The sequence below is a fragment of the Belonocnema kinseyi genome, chromosome 4 (assembly GCF_010883055.1).
Source record: "Belonocnema kinseyi isolate 2016_QV_RU_SX_M_011 chromosome 4, B_treatae_v1, whole genome shotgun sequence".
NCBI classification, from domain to species: domain Eukaryota; kingdom Metazoa; phylum Arthropoda; class Insecta; order Hymenoptera; family Cynipidae; genus Belonocnema; species Belonocnema kinseyi.
In genome coordinates, this window is record NC_046660.1 from 106,473,095 (window position 1) to 106,498,232 (window position 25,138).

The following is a 25,138-nucleotide window of genomic DNA, read 5'->3' on the forward strand; positions in this document are numbered from 1 at the left end:
ACTTCAGAACTCAGGAATGGTGTTATTTTCGAGAGAAAATAAAGTACTAACAATGTTCTTATTCCCTTTTCCTTTCCAAGAGCTGAAAAAAATGAAGTTTAAATGGTCTGTTCTTGACATTAGATTTATTTATAAATTATTTAGAAAAGAAAATTACGGATTTGAAATAAAATTGTCGTTGGGGGCGAGATACAACAAGCTGAATGGGCGGAATGGAACACCGGAACATCCGCGAATTTAACCTATCGTAGACACTGTCAGTGTAGCCGGTCGCCGGTCAGGTTAGTTGCGAGATATTTGTAAGAAATAAAAAGTTATAAAGTACATGATTTAAGTTATTAAAATGCGAAATTATAAAATGAAGACTGGTAGACAAAACTGACCTGAGGAAATTTTGAAAAGGGCAATCGAAAGCATATGAAACGGTGAGTTAAATTATTACCGCCAAGCTCAAAATAAATACGAAGCTGGGGCATTAACACTTTGTCGAAAACTTGCTAAATATGAGCAAAATAATAGAATGGAAATGGTTTATCGAAGGAAGTTAAATTTTCTTTTCGTTAATTCTTCATGAACAAAAAATTTAAGTTCCTATTTATGCTGTATTTAAAAAAAAAATAACAGCTACTAAACAAATAAATTTTGTATTCAAATTTAATTTTTTTATCCTTTTATCTACGCAGCTTTCAAGTAATATGGATATTTTTCTTAAAATTTGATTTTCAGATTAATTTTTATTACCTTAAATTCCTTTAATGTCTTTCATCCTTCCTCTGCCTTAATTCTTTAGGTTATGCTCTGGCTAAAGTACGTATTTTAACATTATATCTTTTCGGGTTAGTGTTCCTTGAAATAGATTATGATTTGTTGCTTACTTTTTTTTTTAATTTTCAAAACTATTTACAAATTAAAATTTATATTCTAATTATTCCATACCGCCCCACCATGCGTTCTCTTTTACCCACCGCGTGTTCCATAGCGCCCCAACTAACCTACAGTGCTTCATACTTAATTTCTTAAAAACTAGTTCGCTCGATTCACAAAAAGATATGGGCAACTTGCAAATGATAAAATGGAGAACATTTTAACTAATAATTGTTTCTACAAGTTCTTACATGTTACAGCCTAATAAGCGTCAAAGATTTTGTGCGCCGTCTCGCCCCACCTTTCCCTAAGTTTTGTGTTTTATTTTATTCATTTATCAAATGAAATCAGAAACAACATTTCTTCCCAAAAGGAGGGAGGCGTTCGTATTTGTGAATACACCCACTTTGGTGAGTTTAAGCTATGTGTGATGATCTGTAACGAACCAGAGTAGTGGTGGAAAAAGTGTTTTAAAATAGCGTGATGTACTTGAACGGCTCCTAAGGGGCTATCCATACATTACGTTACAGCTTTTTTGTAGGGACAGATGGTGCGGAAAAATATTACGATCTGTAACACTACAACATCGGTAAAATTTGATTAACATTTTTATTGTTTTCCATCATTCTTTAGATAGTATCTAGAAAGGAAAGTACTTTTTACCATTTTTGAAAGAACTACTACTCCCAAATTTAATCAAAGAAACTTCTTTGGATCACACAAAATGTTTATTTTTGTTCCTGTACGAATTTGTTTTAAACTTAAATGATGTTCTTCTGGAATTCTAAAACTTTCTGGTGTTTCCTATTTTCGACACTGAACTATTTTGAAGATATTTACAATTGAAAATTCTCTGACTTGTTTAATTTTGAGTGTTTATAGTTTAAAATCATAAAATATTGAACATATTTTTGAAATTAGTCTATCTTGAAGAGTCGCAATTAAAGATTCTTCAGTTCTTCTTGTATATAATTTAGAAAGATGTGTTCTTCATTTTTTTATGATACAATTTGAAAGATTTATAGTTAAAAAAAATCAATTTGAGAGATTTAAAAATCAAAATTCTTGATTTTAGATCATTCGGAAATTCATACACTTCTAAGGTCTAAATATTACTAATTCAAAGCATTTCAAATGTAAATCAGCAGAATTACAGAATTTTTTAATGTATATTTTAAATTTTGAAAACTCTTCAATTTTAAATATTCGCCATTTGAAGTTCTAAAATTTTCAAGAGATAAAATTCTAAATTCTTGAATCTTGAAAATATAGAATTGAAAATTATGTACTTTTTAAGATTTATATTTTAAAGGTAAGTATGTAACTTTGAAAATTCTTTCATTTAACCAATTTTAATTTCTTCAATTTTCAAGATTTACAATTCAACATTAGTTAAATTGGTTTACAGTTTAAAATCATGCAATTTCTAATGTTTTTTCAACAACGGGTGATTGAATTCTAAAGATTTACAAGGGAATAATCTTCAATTTTTAATATTTGAATTTAAAGTATCTTTAATATTTAACGTGTATAATAGAAAATTATGCAATTATAATTGCTTTTTTGAAATATTTCAATAATAAATATCAATAATTAAAATTAATTCAGTTTCAGGTATCTGTGCCATATGTACCATACATGTGTTTCGTCATATGAAAAAATGAATGGTAATTTGATTTTTGTGTTACGTAGCTTTTGAACGGCCCCTTAGATACTGCGTTTCTTTTCAGTAACAGATCATTTGTTCATATATTTTCTATATTTATCATATGCGTTTCACTTATGCATTCAATCATTAAGAGATTTTTCAAATTCGTGCTATATCTGCCATCTGTTGGAGAGAGTTGAGTCTGAGCTCAAACAGACCCTCTGTAGATAATACAGTATCACAGGGGCATGCTGTAGGGTGTGCGCTGTAGCTGTAGGTAACCAGGTAATTCAAAAAAGTACAGAAATTTCTATAATGGCGCTGCGATTGTTGCGACGTTGCCACCTAAATACACTATTTTTGATTGCTTCTGTCGAAAGAGCTTATTTTTATACAAATAAACATTTCCAAACGTCATCTATGAATATTTAACTACCTATGATGTCATTTAGCAATATAACATTTACGCCATTTCCATAATCCCAGTTTAGTGCGTTGTGGAATGTGCGAGGAGCAGCTACTGTGTTACGCAGCTCTGCATGATGCCGAACAGAAAATTGATGTTAAACTCCAATAAAATGATGCTTACGCATTATCCAAAGTACTCTGTACTTGGATATGCCTCGTACTGTCATTTTTACTACACCATGTACGGTTTTTCGGAAAATAAATCTGAAATTCACATTTTTACATGGTAGCAGTGAAATCTGGCAACAGTGCAAACCTTTTCCCGTTGGGTGCTCAGTCACTTCCTAGTCAAAAGATTTTCTTGGATCACAAACAAAAATAATATTTATTTTAATACAAAAGTGCAATCCTAGTATTGTTTTCGGAAAGCCACAACGGATTTTTTCGCAGTGACAGTTTCTCGATCTTGAAAATTTCGGTACGTGCTTTTCCAGTGGAAATAATTTCCAGCGCGCGAGTGAGCGTCACATTAGAGATTATTGTGGAATCTGCGTTAAAAATTGTTTTATCCCTTTGAGGATCACGGATCGATTGATTAACGAATACAGCTTCTTTGTCTTTGGAATTTTGGAAAGAGTGTCGTTAGTGAGTTCGATTATCATCGTTACGCCAACCTGGATACGTGATTGTAATCGGTCAGTGCTAATGAACCTAAAAACCATGGATAGGATTTGGACACATAAAAAGACACGCTTCACAGAAGTAGAGGTATTTTATCTTTCATTTTGTACGAAAAGATTCTCGTTCACATAATTGTAAACAAGTTGAAGAACTATACTATTCACAAAAAAAAGGCTGAGGCCTGAGCCTCGAGCGTATTTTTATTCATTCTGAGTTGAAAGTCTCTCCTCGGATATTTTTTTATTTTTGTTGTGAATCAACAGGTTGTCGTTGAACAATCAGAGAGTCAGGGTAAAAATGTCACGGTAAATAGATTTATTATACAAAAATCATGGCAAAGTTTAAGATTTTTTATTATGTCAGGAAAAGTATCCACAAATAACTTTGCCCAATTTGGCACAGCTTTTGCTTACGTTCTCCGTTTCCTTTATTTATTTTTAACTTCTGGCAATTGTAAAAAATTTAATGGTATTCAATCTCAAATTTAATCATCTGAGTGAAGCCTTATGATTCTTAATTCTAAATAAAAATTTTATCAAGTATAGAATAAATAAATGATTTCAGCAGACAAATTGTATGGTAGAACAATTTGAAACTGCATTTATTGAAAGTTTAACAATTGGAAACGTTCATCATTAAATAATTTCAAGTTTAAGTATTCCCAATTGTTAAATTTCAAGTTGAAAGTTTAATTAACCAATCAAGGATTTGTGTATTTAAACATAACAGAAATTTATAGTTTCGAATTGAAAGCGTTTGAAATTAAATAGCTGTAAATTAAAATCATAAAAATAGAACAATCTGGACTAAATAATTTGGAATTTAATTAACTGCCGCAATGATCATGATTTGATAATTTTATATTTAAGCGTTGAATTTTACAGGTTATGGAGCTTAATTTAAGATTTTATGGTATCAAATTGTAAATGTATTTTTCCAAATTAAAAAAATGCTTAGCGCAGTCTTTTTATAATTTTATTAATATCAAAATTGAACAATTTTTAAATAAGGAAGTATTTACAAAAGTTAAAAATTTGTTTGCTTAAGTCAAGAAGTTTGAAATCTGATTTTCGGTGTATACGCCGAACTTGAAAAATTAATTAAGTTTAGTATAATTTAAACATTAATAATTACATTTATACAAAGGGTTTGATGTTTCAAAAGATTCGAAAGGGGTTCAGAGCATGTTGATTGATTTTTAAACGAAAATTAAGAAAATAATCTCTGGGAAGCATAAAAAAGCGAAGTTAATTTAATGTGAAAAAAATGTAAGTTTTGAGGTTAATTACTTGATAATTATTGTATCAAAATTTCCAAGATTGTCATCAAAGTCGCATTCATAATATATTTTGAAATATTGAAGGTTTGGAAATTATATTTTTACATTGATTTATATTTATAATTTATATCTTCAAACAGTTTTTAAATGTATATTATCTATATTTCTAAGGAAATATCTAAAATATAGATAAGGGCCGGAAAAAACGATTAGAGGCCAAGATACACGCTCCAGGAAGTTAACCTCAAAAACGTTTATAGTGCTAGGTTTATCACAGTGATGATAAGTTAAATAATATAGATTATATGTTTTTATTAGAAAAGAAATACAGGTTTATTTCAAATAATTACTTAAAAAACTGCAATTTCTGATACAAATGATTGAATCTGTATTATTTCCTTCAAAATGCCCGTTTTATTTTTCTATTAATGGTCAAAATATAATCATTTAATTTGAAAACCCGTAGAAAAAATTTTTCTACGCTGTTTAATATTCAAATAATTGTACCAAGTAATTAGTGGAAAGTTACATTTGTCTAACAAATTAAAGTTTTTAAAGTGCCTGTGCTTTTTGAAAAATCTGTAACAAAAAACTATTGCTCTGGTAAAAAATCATACTTAGTTAAAAATTGTGATAAAAATGTCTCGAAATTTATATAGAAGTTGTAGATACTAATTGCCGAGGGGAAACTATTTGCCGAGAAAAAAGTTGATTTATTCCAACCAAAAACATTAATATATTTTTTAAAAGTAGAAGATAGAAGTCTTTAAGCAAGACTTCTGCACTCATGTTGAGTTAAAATTAGGACTACGAAATACTAAATCTTAAATTTGTGTACATTTGAATGACCTCAAAAATGAGGTTGCTTTTATAATTTTAAATATGGAAATAAAAGTCAATTTCATTAAAAAACAAACCCTCTGAAATCTAAAAAGTAACACAAGAAAATCTTCTCTACTTTAATACAAAATTCACCAATTTCTTTGAATCAAACCTAACCATCTGTCTTTCGCTGTACAGGTGAGCAGTTGAAAGAGCGGAAAAAGTCCAACCCGATGCAACTCCACTACTCCAACATCACTATGTCCATTCTAAGGATAACCTGATTGGACAAATCATCCCGAAGCTAATGGTACTTCGACGCTCCAGTGGTCATCCTCCCAACGCAACGATGGAGGAACCCGCGAAGAAAAAGCAGCGAATCGAGAACGAAGATGACGAGGATGACACCATCACCGAGATTGAACGGTTTCAAACCAGCCTCTTGGCCCAGTGCCTATGCAACATCCCCGAGAGCAGTTTGCGAAAGCCCTTCACCGCCACAACTGTAGCGTCAGCCAATGGGGAATACCGAACCGCTTGCCTCTCCGAATGGGAGTCCGACAAGACCCTAGAATTCATAAGTGCCCTGCAGCTCCTCTTCGACGTCGCCATCAGACAAAGTACGAAGACTGTGATGTGCAGGCGAATCGCAGATGTCTGCGAGGCTCTAGCTCGAAACGAGCACGGCATTATTGACCAAATAATCGACCTTTCCTGTACACCCAACAAGTTCATCTCCTTCTCCGCGAGCAGAGCCCTGGCAGCGTTCTTCATCGTGACGAAAGAAAACATCGAGGCTGCGTGGTTAGAACGACTCACTCAATCCTTGCTGAACACGCACTCTCCGAGTCAAATGCTCTTCACCCTCGACGTTATCAAAAGGGTAGTCGAGCATCGAGATGACAGCACACACCCAATGGAAGACGCGGAATATTCAGGTCCATCCGCACACTGCAACACCCTCGAAATCGATCCAGACAGTCAAGACAGCACTCCCGTCAAGGCAATGTGCGTGAAAGCTCTGAAGTCCAAGTGGACCGTCCTCGTCAACAAGTTCGACACGATTCTCACCTACTACACTCCCCAGCACGAGTCTGCCGTCATCATCTTCCTCGAACTCTGGGAATCAATCATCTCCGTGAAAGCCAACCTCTCCGTCATCGACACGAAGATGTTCTTTTCCCAACTCGACAACATGGTTATACACCTCAACGCCAGTGTTCCTGGAGTTATCTGGCGACATCTCCTCGGACTCTTCAATGAAGTTCTCTGCTACGGAAGCACCCTCTCGCTCCAGGACATCCTTCCGGATGAACCCTGTTCCCTCGCGCACTTGATAGTTCGTGCCGTTAAAGACTGGAGACTTCTCGATGCTCTGCCTTATCGACAGGGTTCCGGGCGATTTGGTGGTGGTTCCGGAGACGGGGATCGACCCCTTCTGCAGAAAATTGTGCTCCTGGTTTTGAAGAGCGTCGCGGTCACCGTCAAGGAAACGAGAAGTGATTCCAGCGACTCTTCCTTGGGATCGGAGGCAGAGGATATTGATGCGGACATGGCAGTGATTGAGCGGAGCATTCGGGAAGTCTTGAGACAACTGGATCATTGTGTCAAAGCTTTGTTGCCTTTTCATCCGGAAATGCCCTTGTCGGAATGGATTATCCAGGTTTTTCATGACCAGGATGATTTTCTGGTGGAAAGCATGGTCTGTTGTTTGGACATGGCTGTCGGACTTTTCTATCGGGGTCCTCCGCCTCCGCAACATGACCTTGGACGAATGCTCAGTCCCACTCGGACCTTCGTCCAGTTTGTCCAGGCGATTGCGCATGATCCGAACGTTCTTCTAGACTTATTGCATGGTAGCGAGACTTGCTTCTTGCTCTATCTTCTCAGGTTTCTTAAGTACATTAAGAGAAATTGGTCCGAGTTTTTGACTTGTTGTGCTGGAGAGCTGGACAATACCATGACAGTACTTATTAGACTCAGACTATCGATAGTAAGGATAGTTTCAAAAAATCTCTTCTCATATAATATCAGCCCGATACTACGTTTGCTAGAGAAATGCGAATCGCTTTACGAAGGAAATGTGGAGAATTGATATTTGGACAATGCAAACTCTTCTCGGTAATGTATAATCGGTTATATTCGGAGGACTCTTGGGACATCTTTTGTGCAGTTTCAAACTTGGAAGGATTCATAAATTATTTAAAGAATCAGGCCTCACAGACCGGTCCCTATATCTCCTATTGTGCCCTATATTCAGTTCAGGTCCCTAAAGTACCCTATTTTCAAGATTTGGCTCCTATTTCACTTTGAAAAAAAAAATCAGAAAATTTCTGTAAGAAGTAAAAGTAACGAATAATATGGGATCCCTATACCTATTTTTAAATTGTCTTTAATTCTTTGAAATATTTCAGGGTATTTTTAAAGAATCCGAGAAACTTTTAATAAATTTCTATAATTCGAAGGAATTTTTTCAAGATTTTAGGGTATTTTTAAAACTGCTAAGGCATTTTCAGGAGCTTTTGATTTGAAGTATTTTAGGAAATTTTAGAAGATTCCAAGGACATTTTTTATTAACTCCATTACTTTGATGTGATATTAAAGCGTTTGCAATATTTCAGGTTAAAGAATTTTTTACAATTTCGAAAGATATGGAACGATTTTACAGGATGTATGAGGTTTAAAAATATTTGAAAAAATTTCCGATTATTTCAGTGGTTTCAAGGGATTTTAAAACATTCAATGTATTTTATTACATTTTTTAAGATTTAAAAAAATCTCATAGAACTTCACGGGATTTTATCATATTTTAGTCGATTTTAAAGAATCTATTCGCGAGAAGTAATATATTTTGAGGGATTTTAAAGATTTGGAATGCGCCCTGAATTCTTCTCAATTTATCCTAAATTATTTGGAATCTTCAATTTATTGTACTTAATTCAATGGATTTTTTAAAGAAATTTGAAAGGCTTTAATTTAATTGATCGTGAGGATAAATTGATAACATGATCAAAGGATTTGAAATATTTTTAAGTATTGTATTCAAATTCCTTCAAATTTTCAATATTTTTAAAAAATGTCAAGAGTTAAAAGGATTTAAATTATTTTAGGTTATTTTTAAAGATTATAATGAAATCTTTAATTGATTTCAGTAATTTAATGGAATTTAACAGGATTTTAAATATTTGAGGGTATTGTAAATGATTTCCAGATGTTTTTAAGGGTTTTAACAAGTCTCACGACCTTTCAAAAGATATAAAACGATTTGAAATATTTTAGGAACTGTTAAAACATACCCAAACTCTTTTTGATTGAAGAATACACTATTTGGTTAATAATTTAACTGTTTTGTTAAAAATTATTCTTTTTATTGTGTTCAAAATCATTTTTTTGAAGTTAAAATTTAACTTTCATTTTTAAATTCGTTTGAATTCTTCTAAATTCACTCACTTCTACGCAATTTAATTAATTTTTTCTTTTTAAATTCTTTTCCATGCACTTGATTGCTTTTTTTCTAAATTCATTCAAAATTTGTTGTGAATCGAATTTTATTCGATTCTCTAAATTGTTCCAATTCATTTGAATTTTTGTGAATTTACCTTCAATGGTTTTGTAGTCATTATACACTTTTTGTGTTAGACATTATTTTCAAAAATTTGAAGATTTGAAACTTTTATGAAATTTACGCTGAATTAATATAAATTCTTTAGAATTCTCGTGATGTTTTGTTTTAATTTGCTTGAAATCATCTAAATTCACGCAAATCTATTTAATTTAATACATCTTTTTCAAATTTTGAAAAGTTTCTATGCTTATTTCAAAGTTAATGAATTCAATGAACCTTGCATTTTTATGAATTTCATAGAATTTTTCTCTTTTATCTTAAATTCCGCTAAATTCATTCAAATTTTACGGAAGTCAATAGAATTTCCCTATTTTTAAAAATTTATGAATTTCACTTGAATTTCTACCCTTTCAGCCCGAAAGAAGTACCCTTTGACCCCTTTATATCTTCGCATAAGAACTGTGAAGCCTGAAAACTAATGCAAGTAGTTGAGCGCATCCCACTGCTGCGAACTTATTTTTTCAAACTGCAGATTCATGCATGTCTCGAGGAAGAACCTTTTCAGAAATAACCACCTACATGAAAATGTAGTTCTTTTTCTAAATTACAAATAGAAATTTTGTAAATAACCACTGACAGAGTTCTAAAGAGAGAATAATCTAGAAAATATTCTTGAGTGTAATCGCGGTTAATCTTCTTTTTGAGAATATTTCATTTCTTTCGATTAAAAATAATCCGAATTAGATTTTTCTGCAAATATTTCTTCCTGCACAATTGCAAACATCAAGATGTTTATTCAAAATTAATTTTTCAAACCTGCAGTATTCAACTTCGAGATCAAGGAGACTTGACCAGAACTTTGTGCACACTCCCAGTCTTAAATCAGTATTTATCTGAAATTGAATATATATAGCTTTTAAATTATAATATAAAAACTGTGATTATGATTTGAAATAGATGATTTTGGAAGAAACATCTGTTAATCTGAATTTGAAAGGGGGATTTTATAAAATTACGTGTAATTCTGGATTGGATCACAGAATTTATGAGAAAAAAAATATAATTCACATTTGAAACAACGAATTTTCAAAAAAAATTATTATTCTGATTTGGAGCAGTGCATTTTCCAAAAGAAGAACCATTTTGAAAAACATGATGTAACAATCAAATTTGAACAGCTCACTCCTAAGTGTCTCCATTAAATAAATAAAAATTTCAAGACAAATTTTTCATTTTATTTCTTATTTTCGAGAAAATTGTAATTAAATTTGAATTTCGGACTTTGAAGAGGAATTTAAATTTTGATGAATTCTCAATTTTAATTCTTCAGTACTTGAAACCATTAATGTTATTTGAATGTTTGAAGAATTGAATATTCAATATAACTGAATTCACTTTTAATTCATTTTAATTCAAATGCCCCTTATTGCGAGTCATGCAATATATTTAAAGTATAAAAATCTTTGGTAATATTCTCAAGAATATTTTCTTGTTTCTAATTCGCGACAGTTTTAGAACTCTGTACACATTAGCCAAACGCTCAAGCGAATCAAATTTTCGTCTGAAAATTATATGATTTAATAATTGAAGTTGAGTGAAACTTCAAGAATTCAAGAGTGCAATAGACTTAAATTTGTAGATACTGATTTCCCAATGAATAATACGAGTAATCTATTTAAAGTACTTGGACCATACAAGAAAAACTTCTATCCAATATCCTTTTTTATGTTTTCAAATACTTAAAAGTCTCAAATTTTACATATTATTTTTAATTGACCATGGAGGAATAAGTTTTTCCTGTAAGTTTCTATCGAAAAGTATCAATATTTAATACAAAATATTGGTATTGTTAAACATTGGCAGGAAAATGTCCAATGAACAAATATCAGTATTAATCTCTTAAAATTGTTTTGAAAAAACAGATTAAGACGGAATCCAAGATTTTAGAAAAATTCAGGAGATTGCATTGTCCTTTTACCGTTTACTGTCAATAATTTTATTATGTATATATACACTTAGTATATTTTAGCATAAGCCTCGCCAGTTGTCGACCATAGGCTTCGTAAAAATACATACAAAAATCTTGTTGTATTAACAGAAAAAGAATTATTGGAAGTTAACATTAGAAAGAATATTTTAAATGCAATGATGTTTTTTTTAATCAGTGCTAACTGGCTCTCTGACTTTAAACCTAAATAACTTTCCTTTTTAATTTTACTGCTGACGAAATGTTTTAAAAATAAATTTGAAAATTTCTTTCTTATCTTTCCGTATTTATGCTCATTTCAACTATTTATTATTTTTAGAAATATAGCAGTACTTCCGTTGCATGGTTACCACTCCGTGCCTTGGTGCTTAATTTACATTTTGGAAGATATTAAACCTTAATCTTAAGTAGTACAAAGGATTAGTTAACGAAATAAAAAATTAGTTAGTGGTGTAAAACTGTAGCTGCGGTGCTAACGATTTTACAAGATATAACTGTTAAGAGGCACCGTTGAAAATACGCATAATTAATTAGAATATTATTTAGGTCGTTAATTAATGGAAAACCGGAACAGGCGGATTTCAGCGATACTTTAATATGATAAAAGACTCCATTATCGACCTCATATTTTGTAGCGAAATTCCAAGTCATTTTACACTTTAATCCACTAAAATTTGCGGGCCAATCGATTAAACTACATTAATGTCAGATGTTGTTAAACTACTTTAGTAGAAATTAATTACAAAGCTTTTAAATTATTTACCGACGTTAGTTGTAAATGCTAATGCAAAATATATTGTATCAATTATAACTTAATTTTGTATTATAAATTAAATCGAAACGTACTTTCGTACATTGAAGACTGGAAATTAAGGTTTTAATCTACGTTTCTCAAAAATAATTTCTCAGTTATTTTAAAAGCACTTTTTTTTTATCAAACTTCAGTTTCCAATCGTCGGTTAGGAAATGTGTAATTACAATTAAATGCTGACTTATGTAGTAAAAGCGTAATCTATAACGTCTATGAGCATGCAATGCTAAATCATCTTTTTTTTCGTCTCAAACGGAATGTACTAACTCTTTGGTCTGTATATTATCATTAATTTATAGTGTAAATATTTCCAAGAGGGATTTATCGATCGATATTTTATTGACATGTGCGAACCAACATCACATTAATATTTGAATTTAGTTCTATTCACAATCGTTAAACGTAAATTTAACGCAGGTGTAAGACTGTCCAGGTTTTTTTTTCCTGGGGGAGAAATTTAGTAAATTATTTATATTACAATCTTCGAACTGAGAGAAGAAAATGTTTAACAAAAGTTCCTGAGAAATATATCTTTGATAAAATTATTAAATTGGTGGAATACAATTCCATCCGGGATAAAATTGTTTAGAATGGGAAATTTTCTTCCGGGAATTCGTGGAAAAAGGGTAAACTTGTTAACAAAACCGTACAAACTATTCTCGTTTCTGAACTTTTGACTGTAATCGCAATGCGTTTAAATCACGATATTTTGTAAATATATATACAAATTGTTTATTAAATAGTTTTTAGTAAAACTACTTGTGTAAGTATACAACTTGTAATGCACTAATGTTTAAATATTTGTACTTTTTTGTAACATTCTGTGTTTTATTTCGAAAATCCTTCCCACTTGATACTTATAACGTAAACAATAAGTGAATATAAAAGAAATGACGACAAAAAGTTCTTTCTTTAAAAATTAGTATTTTATTTTTCACTACAACGTTTTATCTTAATAGTATTGTTTAACACAAAAAAAAAAAAAAAACAGAAAACGAGAATTAGAACACTGCACGCCTACACTGTAAAAAAGTTGACGTGATTACACCTGTTTTTTAATTTACATCCTCAAACACAGATCGAATAATCCTAAGGCAGTAGAGCCTTTGCGAACGACTGCAGATATCACACAAGCGTTTTTTTACAGTGTGAATATTTCTGGTATGCACTTTCTCTAAATATCATATTTACAAAAATTTTCACCTCGGTAAAAAATTCATACAAGCACTTAAGTAAGCAGAGTACGTTTAACTCAAAATCAATCCTTTTCACACAACTCGGTGGCGCTAAACCATCAACTTCTATTGCAAGGTTGCATATAGAATTTTCCGACTGGTTCTGGTAGCCCCGAGGTGGCCGTTTTAATCAAAGAAAAGAATGCACGGTTTTTTCCCGGTACGAAAAAATAAACTACAAATTAAAACATTCCACTTTTTTAAATTTAAATTCTTAATAATTTACCTGTGTAAAGTGGAAGCTACCAATACTTTTCAATTTAACAATTTTAAATGGAATGTAGTTTGATGTAGTTAAACTGCAAAATAAAAATTTTTTTCACTTTCTTAAAACGTGGAGTCCAAAGATTCAGGTTCAGTTCCAAAAATATAAATCTACGTTCTCGTTTTCAATACTCTAAATTAGAGAATCAATGCATTTGAAAATTTTCAAAATTAGATAATTTTAAGCAATTTAAATCTGGAAACATTAAAAACTGAACGATTAATCTTGAAAAATTTACTTGTGTTTCATATTTTTCAAATTACAATTCTTTCCCACATTTTTTTAAAAATCCTGCCAAATTAGATAAATTTCTTGAAAATCTTTCACATTCATTTTTGATAATTTTGAGAATCTGAATCCTTTTCAATATTCTCTCAAAATTAATTATTGAAATGAAAAATGATTTTCAATTTTCCTAGGAAATGTCTTTTGTTCTTCTGCACCCCTTCAGAATTCTTAAAAAGCTTCTAAATTTTTTGTTCGAAATCTGACAAAATATATATTTATTTTAAAATTAGGCGGTGTACTATTTGCATCGAAATTTTGCTACAAATAGCCGAATTTATTTGGTAGACGTGTACAATTTGTTTAAATTTTTTAAAATCACTTCAAATTCTTAATAGATTTATTCAAAACTTCTAAATGTTTCTTCAACTTACTCGAATTTTTTCCAAGAATAGTAGGTGTTTAATTGTTATTTATACATAAAAAATCAACAATTTGACTTACAAATTAATTTTTTTTTAATAGAACAATGAAAATTGTAACGTTAAAAGTTTAGTTATTTTTCTGTTTAATTTTGAACATGTAATTTCTAATTACTGATTTTAAGTGAACGGTTAGGTAGTTCCAAATATTAAAAAATTCTTTTTTGTCTTGACTTCAAAAATTTCAAATTGAATTGTTTAAAAATGGAATATTTCAGACTAAATATTTGAAATAAAAGCCTTTGATTATGAATATATTATTTTGAAGTATTTAAACTGGAAATTCTCAAATAGTGAACTGACTCCGAATCGTCTTGTAAAATCAATTATTATCCACTTTTTGAATCTTAAAGTATAGTTTAATTTTTTAAATCATTAATTAATTTAAATTCACAGTTGATCAAGTAAAACTGTTTGTTTATAAAAAATCTTCGATTTAAAACGATTCTAATTTTTAATAAGTCTTTAAAACTGAATTTTAAAATTCTTTACATTAAAATGTACCCTTAAAAATTAGAAATGGAATATTTTTAAAGTGAATGATTTTCGATTTAACCATTCTAAACTGAATATCATTATAGAAAAAGGTAACAATTTAACTAATTATTTAAAAAACGGTTGAAATAAAAGTTGGACAGTTTTTTTTTTCATTTGTAAAATTTTCGGTTAAAAAATAAATTCACTATCATTTTGCGGTTTCGTAAAATTCCTGGTCCAGCGGCCACTCTGTAGTCTCGATTGCCCCGGACATTTTAAAAACAAAAATCGAGCAGGGCCATTTTGAAAAAAGTATTTTTATTTTCAAAATATTTGAAATTCTAAATATTTAAATAAAAGGTATATAGGGGCTTCCGGTTGAAGCCTAAAGCATTATTGTACCACAAATTTATAATTATTACTTTCTGTTCAAACCCTAGGGTTTTAACTGTTTAATTGATAATATTAACAAAAAATAAGTGAAAATCACGATTATTTTGTTATTAAATACTTTTGAGTATAAAAACAGACTTTTTACAAAAAGAGCGTGATGAATGTTTTTATGTTTGTTCTTACAGTGTCCTACGCATTTTTGAGAAAATTTCCTTTCATTTTTAACCATTAAAAGACACCTTTTTCCGGAGAACGACGCAAAATGTGTATAGCAGCTCATTGTTTAAAATTGTTCCTTTTTCTAAAATCTATAAAAATATACTCTTAGTAGATTTTTTTGTGTATTTCGAATTTTTCTTCGCAAAAACATCGGTTAAATTCAACTGAAATAGCATTTAGTTTAGAGAACTTCAACATTTTCATTTTTATAAACGTGTTTTTTCAAGTTCTGTAACAATGTGAAGTATCTGTTACATTAGATTATTAAGGTTCCTGACCGCCAGAGGAAGAACAATTTTGAATTATGAACTACTATTCAAATTTTGCGTCGTTAAAAAAAACAACATTTTTAATCGTTAAAAATTATGCACCTTCAATTTTTGAATGTTCCTTACATTGTTATTAAACTACAAATAAACATCTAAAAAACTAAAATATTGAAATTCGTTAAAATACATGCTACTTTCGTCCAGTTTTATCGATTTACATTATTTTTTCAAAAGTTAAATAAAATACACAAAATAGACAACTAGTAAGGGTATAATTTTATAGATCTCAGGAAGGAAGCGATTTTCAACCATGAACTGCTATTCATATTTCACGCCGTTCTTGAGAAGAATTATTTTTTGAATCGTCAAGAATATAAAATCGTTTTTCTCAAAAACGCGTGGAACGATTATTTTCTTTCTTGGCTTAACATAACCGAGAGGCATCCCCGAAAAATGTACATATAAAAGAGAAATTGGATGTGCAACCAGTTTTGATTTGTACTTAATCGAAGCTAGCCATAAATAATCAGTCGGCTAATTCCCTCGACAAGGACCTAGTAATTAAAGTTTGTTCGGACACACCGTGACAAATTATAAATTGCAACTAGAAAAACAATTACCCTTAATAAGAAATGAGAGCTGACGCTGAAAATTGCTAAATTACAAACGTTTAAAGTTGAAAACAACTTCGAAGGCCTTTTACGATATTGATGCATTAACTACAAGCCATAAAATATATTACAAATATTATGTATCAGTCGATCAGATACAATGCATTTGAATCTAAACAATAAGCTAGGGAATAAATTATAGTGTACCTTATTCCTTACGTTCAGTAAATATTCGTCGTTTTGATGAAAAAATTAATCAATTCAAAATTATCGATGCATCGTAGCAGTTGTTTAAGTCACTTGACAGATAAAATTAATTACTGACAAAGAATGTAACATTACTCGGTTGCTCAGACTTGTGTTTTTTAAGAATACTGACTAAGTGTCAGACTTACATTAGACAATATGGACACATAGTTTTTTTAATAACTAGATCGTCAAAAATTTAACTACGTATCGTAATCCTCATCGATGTTGGCAGTGTGGGTGAAATTTGATATCGTCTGATTGGGCCCGCTTATCCTGGATGGATTTGTGGCGAGATTTAGTGGAGCTACTTCCGTGTAGAAGTTGGGCTGGCTTGGACCAAAGGAAGTGGGTACAGACATTTGAAATTCTGGCACGTTCGACGTTGAAACGTGTGTGGCTTGAGACACATTGGGAATTCCCGTTACTTTGCAATCCTTGGAACCTCGACGAGATGTGCTGTTGAAACTCTTCTCGTGCTGAAATCTATTTTATAAATCAATTATATCGAAATTCCAAAAATTTAAATGAGATTAAAATCAAATTTAAAATCCTCTTTAACGTCAATTCATCAAGTTAAAGTGTAGAATTCCTGAAAATAAAATCAAGAATCTAACGACCATATTTAGACAGCCACGATAAAATGTTCCTATTGCGATTTAAAAAAATATTCAAATTTCCCTAAAAAACAAAATGGATTTTTTTTTAACAAAAAGAAAAAAAAGAAAAAAATTTGATCAGGTAGGAACAGCAACGTAACCACGAAGCTCTCTCCCTGATACCTGAGAATCAAGCCAGGGCCAAAAGGCAAAGCCATTTCAAACATACCTGAAATATACGTAATAAACAGATCAGAAACAGAGAAAGTAAAAGAAAATTAAGATTCATGAAAACTCAGCGCGAAATATAATTAATCATACAAGTATAAGCATTTCTTTGCCCAAATAATTTGGTAAATTAATAAATAACTCTTTTTTTTAATATTTGATTTGAAAATAATAAAAATGAAAAAGAGAATGAAGGGGACTTAGTTAGTTGCTTTCTCATTTTTCTTTCCTATCATTTATTCTTGTCCAAAAAAAGGATTTTTCTGATCTTTTTTAAGAAATCTTTCAAATTGCAATAACAATATTTTATGGTGGTTATCCAAATTTGATCATTGGATTCTTGTTTTCTATTTTCAGGAATTTTGCACATTAAATTATATCGTTTCTTAGATACGGTAAAAATAATTGGTGAATTTTGATAATTTATATTAATTGTCTTTTCTAATTCTTCTGATTCAGAGACTTTGTGCAGCGTGGCCCTGTCGGTAAACTGATAAATAAACATTAAGGTGTCTGAGTCTTGACCATAAAGAAATATATTTTTAGTAAACAAACCTTTTCGAAAAGTAAAAAATTCGTCAAATCGTTAAAGAAGTAGTCGCGCTGAAATACAGTAAATTAAAATAATATTTCTTTTGAGGTTCACATGGCAGTTAAAGAAAAAGCGTCAATTTTCAGAATAGTCCAGTCATCATGTCGTTAAAACGGGTGATTTGATCACATAAGTTCGGCATGAATTTTTGTTAGCCAATCCCTTAAATTTATCATAAAAAAGTAATTCATTTGCAGCAGATAACGGGAATTGGAACCCTTTGAAATTGTAGAGAAATGTCCTAAAACCCAGTTTTGTTGAAATATCTGGTTCCGAGTGCAGATTACGTATTCGCGATAAAGACGAGGCAACAAATGAAGCCCAAAGCTGAAAAAAATAAAATGTTCTAGCTTTAAACGGATCCGATATGTGGCTTGAGAGAGTCTGTCCCTTTTTAGGATGGCCAATATTTTTTAAATTCTCGACTCCCGCCTTTCCCCCGGTAAATATTCGTGATTTCTCCCGGTTTAGAAAAAATTTAATTTCTTTGCGAAAACCACAGTTTCATCACATATATTATCTATTGCTGAAGTCGATAAACATTAGCAGAGCTTTTTGCAAGAAATCGAGTAACTTTGAATCATATAATAAATAGGATAAAGAAATTGTTGTCTAATAAAGGTAAATACAAGGATGCGTACTACATAATAGGTATACACTAGCCGTAAATGCACGCGCATACATCGCGCGTTCATGTCTCTGAATTTCTATTTCCTAACACAAAAATAAGCAAATTAAAAAATCCATTATTAAAGCAATTTTTCTAATATAAGGTTTTAAATATTTTTGAAGCAATAGTTAATAATTTTGAATTGATTTTGACGATTTAATTGGAAAAAGGACTCGAACTGTATAATTTCTAAGACGACGCGCTAAAAATTAAACAATTTGACTTTGAATTGGAGAATCACGAAACTAGTATTATTTTAGATTAAAATTTCGAAATTAGGACAATGTCAAAACGTTAAAAACTGAATCTTTTAAGATTCAAATATTGAAAATTGGGTAATTTAAAACTCAGAGGAATTTAAATTGTATTATCTATAATTAAAAGCGTTCAATATTAAATAATTAAAAGATTGAAAACTCTTGAATTTGAATACTTTTAAATTCAAAGCGATTGCAACTTTACAAATCAATATTGAAAAGTAAATTGAATCTCTCAAAGTCAAACTTTTGAAATTCTAGAGTTTTTAAGTGTTACTACATTATAAAATTATAATTTAACATTAAAGCTGCTTAAAAGTTTGTTTCTAAAATAAAAAAGTGGATTGCACTATTTTAAGAAAAGCTTTCGAAATAAATAGTAGTTTTTAAATTTTAATTATACTTTTCAAGCTTCAACCAATTCAATTTCAACTGCAAAATTAAAAACTATGAAAGGGAAATATTAAAGATGTAGTGTTCATCATGGCAATTCAGAACTCTAAAATTATGTAACTAATACAAAAATTGTATATATTATTATTCACTCTGGAAATTTTGGAATAAAATATTATTTAATTTGAAATGATTTATATGTTTAACTCTTCAACTAAAAATCGGAAATTTTAAAATTTTACATTAAGAATTAAAAATAAAGGCTTTTAATATTCGAAACATTAAAAAATTAATATAAAAATTAATTTAAGAAAAAAATGTTGTTTCGCGGCCTGAAAAATTTAACTGTTTTAGAATGGCATGTTCAAAATTATAACTTCAGATTAAAATTATAAAAATATCATATCTAGCTAGTGACATTTAAAACGACTGGATAGATTATTGAGATAAAAGTTGTAATTTCAGTCAAATAAAAATTATATACTTTCTAATTGGAAACTTTCAAAAATCGAAAAATGCGCAAATGATAAAATACGGGAAATCTCCCGGTGCAAAATTTCTCTCCTGGCTTTATCCCGATTTTCCCGAGTCAGTAGCCACCCTAATTATTTAGATTTTTCACGGAAAAATTGTACTTTTCATTTTGTCTACAAAATTTTCATATTTCTGTGCACTTACATAAAGATTGTGTGCAGATGAGCGGGAGACAACTCCATTCCCTGTATATTAAAAAAAAATTCTAGCACTAATCTGTTTAAAGTTATGATGCTTGGAATTTGATCTTTATTCCACGATTTCACTATAATTGAAATGTTTCACGAATGGTTCACTCCCAATCCACCCCCCCCCCCCAAAAAAACAAAACAAAAAGAAAGCGCATGGAAATTTAAAATAAAAAATCAAATTATTTGTAAACTGTGGAGAAAAGCAAACTTTTATTAGAGGTGTACACAAATACGAAAAGTTTTCATATCTCGGGACCTATTATAGCCAGAGCATATTTTTTTGTAATTTCGTGATTTATTTCCCTACTACTACGCAATATGCACTCGAAATGATATTATACCAAATTAATTTTTAGGATATTGTCCAAAATTTCAAAGAGGTTAAACAAAGAAAATCGTGGGGAACTTATGCAATCAATAAGATACGTGATAACTGAAATAAATCTAATTCAAATAGTCAATATATGGGTGAAAATAAAAGAGTTGGAATTTCGATTTTGAATTCAATAGAAAAAAAGTATTTTAGATCAACGTTAATCTTTTTTCTATTAATATTATTTTTTTTCTATTTTATGAAGATCTTCTGATATAAACCATTAACGATATTTTTTAACTTAAAATAACAAATGGATCTGCTCCTCGAGACTTGAAGCATTAATATTGTGATTTTATTATTATCCTCTATAACTCAATTAATTTAACAAATAATAAGAAACATAAAATTCTTATTGTGTTGATTTATTCGCACAGTTTTTATATAGTATTTATTTTGGTTAAATAATCACAAGGTTCTAATGATCCTAACAGTAGTTATTTTCGTCATATGTTTACACTAAAAAATATATACATAACTTACTTGAATAAAACATCAATTATTTTGATATTTTTATCTTTACTTATTAACATTATGGTAAGAAATCGTCTTCGTGTTGCAAAGCATTATACTAAATGTAAACTATAACTTTAAATTTATTTAGAATCATTTTTAAATGCAAAAGTAATAGGAGTGTCGATATTTTTGTTTTACAACTTTAGTTGTCGCAAATTACGTTTGCCTTACAGGATGACAAGATAAATGTTTAATTAATATTTTCTTTAAAAACTGACCTCCAAAATAGGGTTTTTTTTTCTCAAATAAACACGTGTTGGCAGATGCATGCTTCGATTTGCTCAATAGAACTAAAAAAATATCTTTATAATCAAAAAGTGTTAGTTTTAAAAGAAACTGAGCATATTTTTCAAATTAATAAATATGCGTTATTTTGAATATAGTTCCTATAAATTCGTATTGGTTTACTCTATAATTCAAAGTGATTTAACAACGGCCATAATTTAAACATATGACCAACAATACAGAAAAACTGTTTACATTGACGACTTTTCACTTATCAAATTTGTTTGTAATGCATTTTTATGAGTAGAAAAACCTCAAATGCCTGGAAAATCCTTTCATCACTTTTATAGATTTTAAAATTTTCCTTCTTTTCTTTTTCTTTTTAAACAGGGGTCCAGAAAACATGATTTATCATGTTTACATTTCATTTCTCATATCACTTTACTGAAGAAAGTATAAAAAAGTAGCCTTGTCTAAAAAAGTATTAAGCAAAATAAAAAAGTGTGGAACTTCGAAGCCAACACCGAATTTGTAAGATCTTTTTAGAGCTTCTAAATCGGCTACTTTAATCAACTACAAACACTTTAAACATAATTATATTTTCACGTCTTAAAGTACATTTAATAATCTTGAATTGTTGATCAATTTTAATGGGGAAATTAAAATAATAAAATAGAACACTGTAATTAAGAAAACTATTCCTCTAGACACAAGCGAATAATATTCCAGGGGCATGATATTGAATACTTTTTAATTTTCACCCTATATTTTAATAAAATGTTATTAAATAAATAAATTGTGAACTTATGAAAATCGAAAATTAAATTATTTTGTAGAAAATTATTGTAAACCAATAATGTAACTCACTCAGGATCCAAATTTCTGATCGAATGAGCACACGCAGTAGTTAATGGGTTTGCACTCATTGGAGCAGGTGTTAGAGGTGGAGTAGGACCATCTTCGTCAGGACCAGAAACATCTGGAACGCCTTTTACTAAATCCTTTAAAAAGTCGAAGCGACTCTCAGACAAAATACATTGTTTCCTGCGAAAGTTAAGGAATGATAGGTAAACGTAGTTTCTAAATACTTTTTGGTTTAAGAAGTATTTTAAAAAAGATATGTTAAATTTGATAAATTTCGTTTTTTACTCACATATGAGAAGGACTAAGTGTTTTAGCATTTTTAGCATTGGTGACCTGCATCGTTTTTGTCAATAACGAATGTACAAATAATTCCAGCGTTCTAGGTATATAAGAAGTCAAGGAGAATTATAAATGAAAACATTCATCAGTATCCATCAAGTTATTTAGAATTTCTAATTTGTAATTATACAACTCAGATTAGAGACAAATCCAAGTAAAGGCCCAAGAAAATTGTTTACGATTATCCCCTTCAGAAAATAAAATCTATATACTATAATTGGAAATATATTTCGAAGGAAAAATATTACAGAAACAAAATTAAACATTTAAAAAAATGTAACCTTCATACTGAAATAAAAAAATATGCGTGAACTAAATTAATATTAATAAACCACTCAAATAAATATTTCACATGACTAGTAAATAGGCAAATTACTTAAGTAACATTTTTTACTACTTGTAAACTCAATTTCAACTAATTAATGAGTTGCAGGCGGTGACAAAAAATGACAAACATTGTCTCTGTAAACTGTTATGACATATGACATAACCTCAAGACTGCAAGAATGCTTCTGCGTCTTTTCCTTTAACCGAAAAAGTTCTATAAGCAAAAAGTTGAAAATATGAAAAGGATATAGATTATAACGGGTACTGCTTGTGCAACTTTTCCTACTTCCTCGTCAGTTTGCATAATTTTCTTAATGCGACCCTGCAAGAAAAATGAGGTTATGTTGAAAATACCTTATTTTTTCCGATTACTTTATCTGATAAATATAGTCGAAACGTGATCACTAGAAATTTGTATGTGACATTGTAAATAGTGATTTGCATAAATCTTCACGATACAATGTGCACTGCGTAAAAGTATTCCAAAACTTACTGCTGGGAAACGGGCGTTGTATTTTTTCTTTTTACTGGGCATTGTTACACTACACTCACGCACACTTAATACTTTTTATGTATCAAATCTAGTAATTAAGCGACAATTACATTTAAAAAAAATCGAATTGATTTCCTAGGCGAAAAACTATGTGCGCGACAGCGTATCTAACTTCTACCAAAGATATTTTACCTAGATGCTGCAAGGGTCTAGTTAGGCCACATGTCGCGAGAGCGGCGCTATTATCGAATTTGAGGCTTCGGTTTTTTCCGGAACTTTTCGGCTAAATTCGGCAATGCCGCTACGTTTAAACACCGATTATTTTGACCACATGCCACGACGCAGCGCAATAAACTGCTTTGTTCGAGCGGAAATTTAAAATATTTTAATTATTATGGATTATTTATTTATTCTAGAGGAATGAAAAAAACTTTTCTCCATTTGAACATATTCTTAGTATATGTCATTCAATCTTATTACTTGAAAAAACTAGAATATGGGTTATATAAATTAAGAATGAACAAGTCACTGAAAAAGATGATCCCTGAGCCGGTACCTCTGGAAATTTTTCAATGTACCTTTACCGAGGTTCTGGTGGTTCGGAACCCACCTTAAGCTATAGGTCCCCCCATCGTGTACTTGACTGCAGCCCAGCCCGTCAATGATGGGGTAAAAACCAGGCTTTGTCCAATATGTCTGGGCAGACTGCTCTCATCAGATCACTTGATTGCATTATAAAAATTCGTCCGTGACTGATGATATATACCGGGACAGCCCCGTGCAAAATTATCAAATAAAAATCCAACTCTAACCAAAAATGCCTTCGACATATTGGGCAGTATAAGCCTGTGACAACGTTTCAACACAGAAATGTTTTTTATAATAATAATAATAATAATAATAATAATAATAATAATAATAATAATAATAATAATAATAAATCTAACGAAAAATGCCTTCGACATATGGGCAGTAACCATTTTAAGCCTGTGACAAAAATTAATTGCTTAAAACAATTAATTTTTTGTACAACAATAATAATAATAATAATAATAATAATAGAATGGATTTGTCCAATATGTCTGGGCAGACTGCTCTCATCAGATCACTTGATTGCATTATAAAAATGCGTCCCTGACTGATGATATATACCGGGACAGCCCCGTGCAAAAATGATCAAATAAAAAATCCAACTCTAATCAAAAATGCCTTCGACATGTTGGACAGTATAAGCCTGTGACAACATTTCGAAATAGAATGGAAGTAATGGTGACTGCAACCCAGTCCGTCAATGATGAGATAAAAACCAGGCTTTGTCCAATATGTCGGGGCAGACTGCTCTGATCAGATCACTTGATGGCATTATAACAATGCATCCGTGACTGATGATATATACCGGGACAGCCCATTGTTAAATAATAAAAAATTATATCCAACTCTAACCAAAAATGCCTTTGACATGTTATAGAGTAACCATCTTAAGCCTGTGACCAAAATTAATTGAATGGAAGTAATTGAAGTTATTGATTAAAAATCCTAACCTTCAAATTCCATCTTTTTATTTTTTCATGAAAACTTGTGAAAAGCAAAAAAATAAAAAGTTTTATTTTAATATTGTATTCCTAAAGAGGATAATTCGAATCTTTGCGTAAACATTTCGTACAATTTAAAGAATCCTTTTTATGCAAAGAAGCAATACAATTTATTTTCATATTTCTATTAAGATAAAGAAAACTAAAAAATACTTTAATATATAATATCAAAAAATGTTTTCTTTTACTATTTTATTCGTAAAAAGTATAATACTTCGATTTTTAACGTGAACATTTCGGCCAATCTAAAGAATTCTTTTTATGCGCAAAAAATATATACTCTATTATAATATTTCTATTTAAAATATAGAAAACTAAAAAATACCTTAATGTAATATTCAGCTAATTAATTAATTATTTAATTAGTAATATTATTGACAAAATTAAAAGTCAATGAAAATATTTAAACAAAATTATTTTTTGCAAGCAGGTACGTATTATCAGTTAACTTTTATCTA

General features: G+C 30.2%; 2 protein-coding genes across 2 annotated transcripts; one reads left to right on the forward strand and one right to left on the reverse strand.

Moving 5' to 3' along the window:
* Positions 1–3,070: 3,070 nt before the first annotated feature.
* Positions 3,071–8,145, forward strand: LOC117172085 (protein lines). The gene is made up of 2 exons (XM_033359842.1): positions 3,071–3,688; positions 5,901–8,145. Exon 2 carries the CDS (start codon positions 6,010–6,012, stop codon positions 7,795–7,797), a length of 1,788 nt encoding a protein of 595 aa, XP_033215733.1. The 5' UTR covers positions 3,071–3,688; positions 5,901–6,009; the 3' UTR covers positions 7,798–8,145.
* Positions 8,146–15,833: 7,688 nt separating this feature from the next.
* Positions 15,834–23,265, reverse strand: LOC117171893 (dr1-associated corepressor). Its single transcript, XM_033359540.1, has 5 exons — positions 23,089–23,265; positions 22,845–22,917; positions 22,219–22,312; positions 21,933–22,109; positions 15,834–16,973 (listed from the first exon to the last, which is right to left on the reverse strand). Exons 1-5 carry the CDS (start codon positions 23,128–23,130, stop codon positions 16,691–16,693), a joined length of 669 nt encoding a protein of 222 aa, XP_033215431.1. The 5' UTR covers positions 23,131–23,265; the 3' UTR covers positions 15,834–16,690.
* Between the last annotated feature and the right edge of the window lie 1,873 nt (positions 23,266–25,138).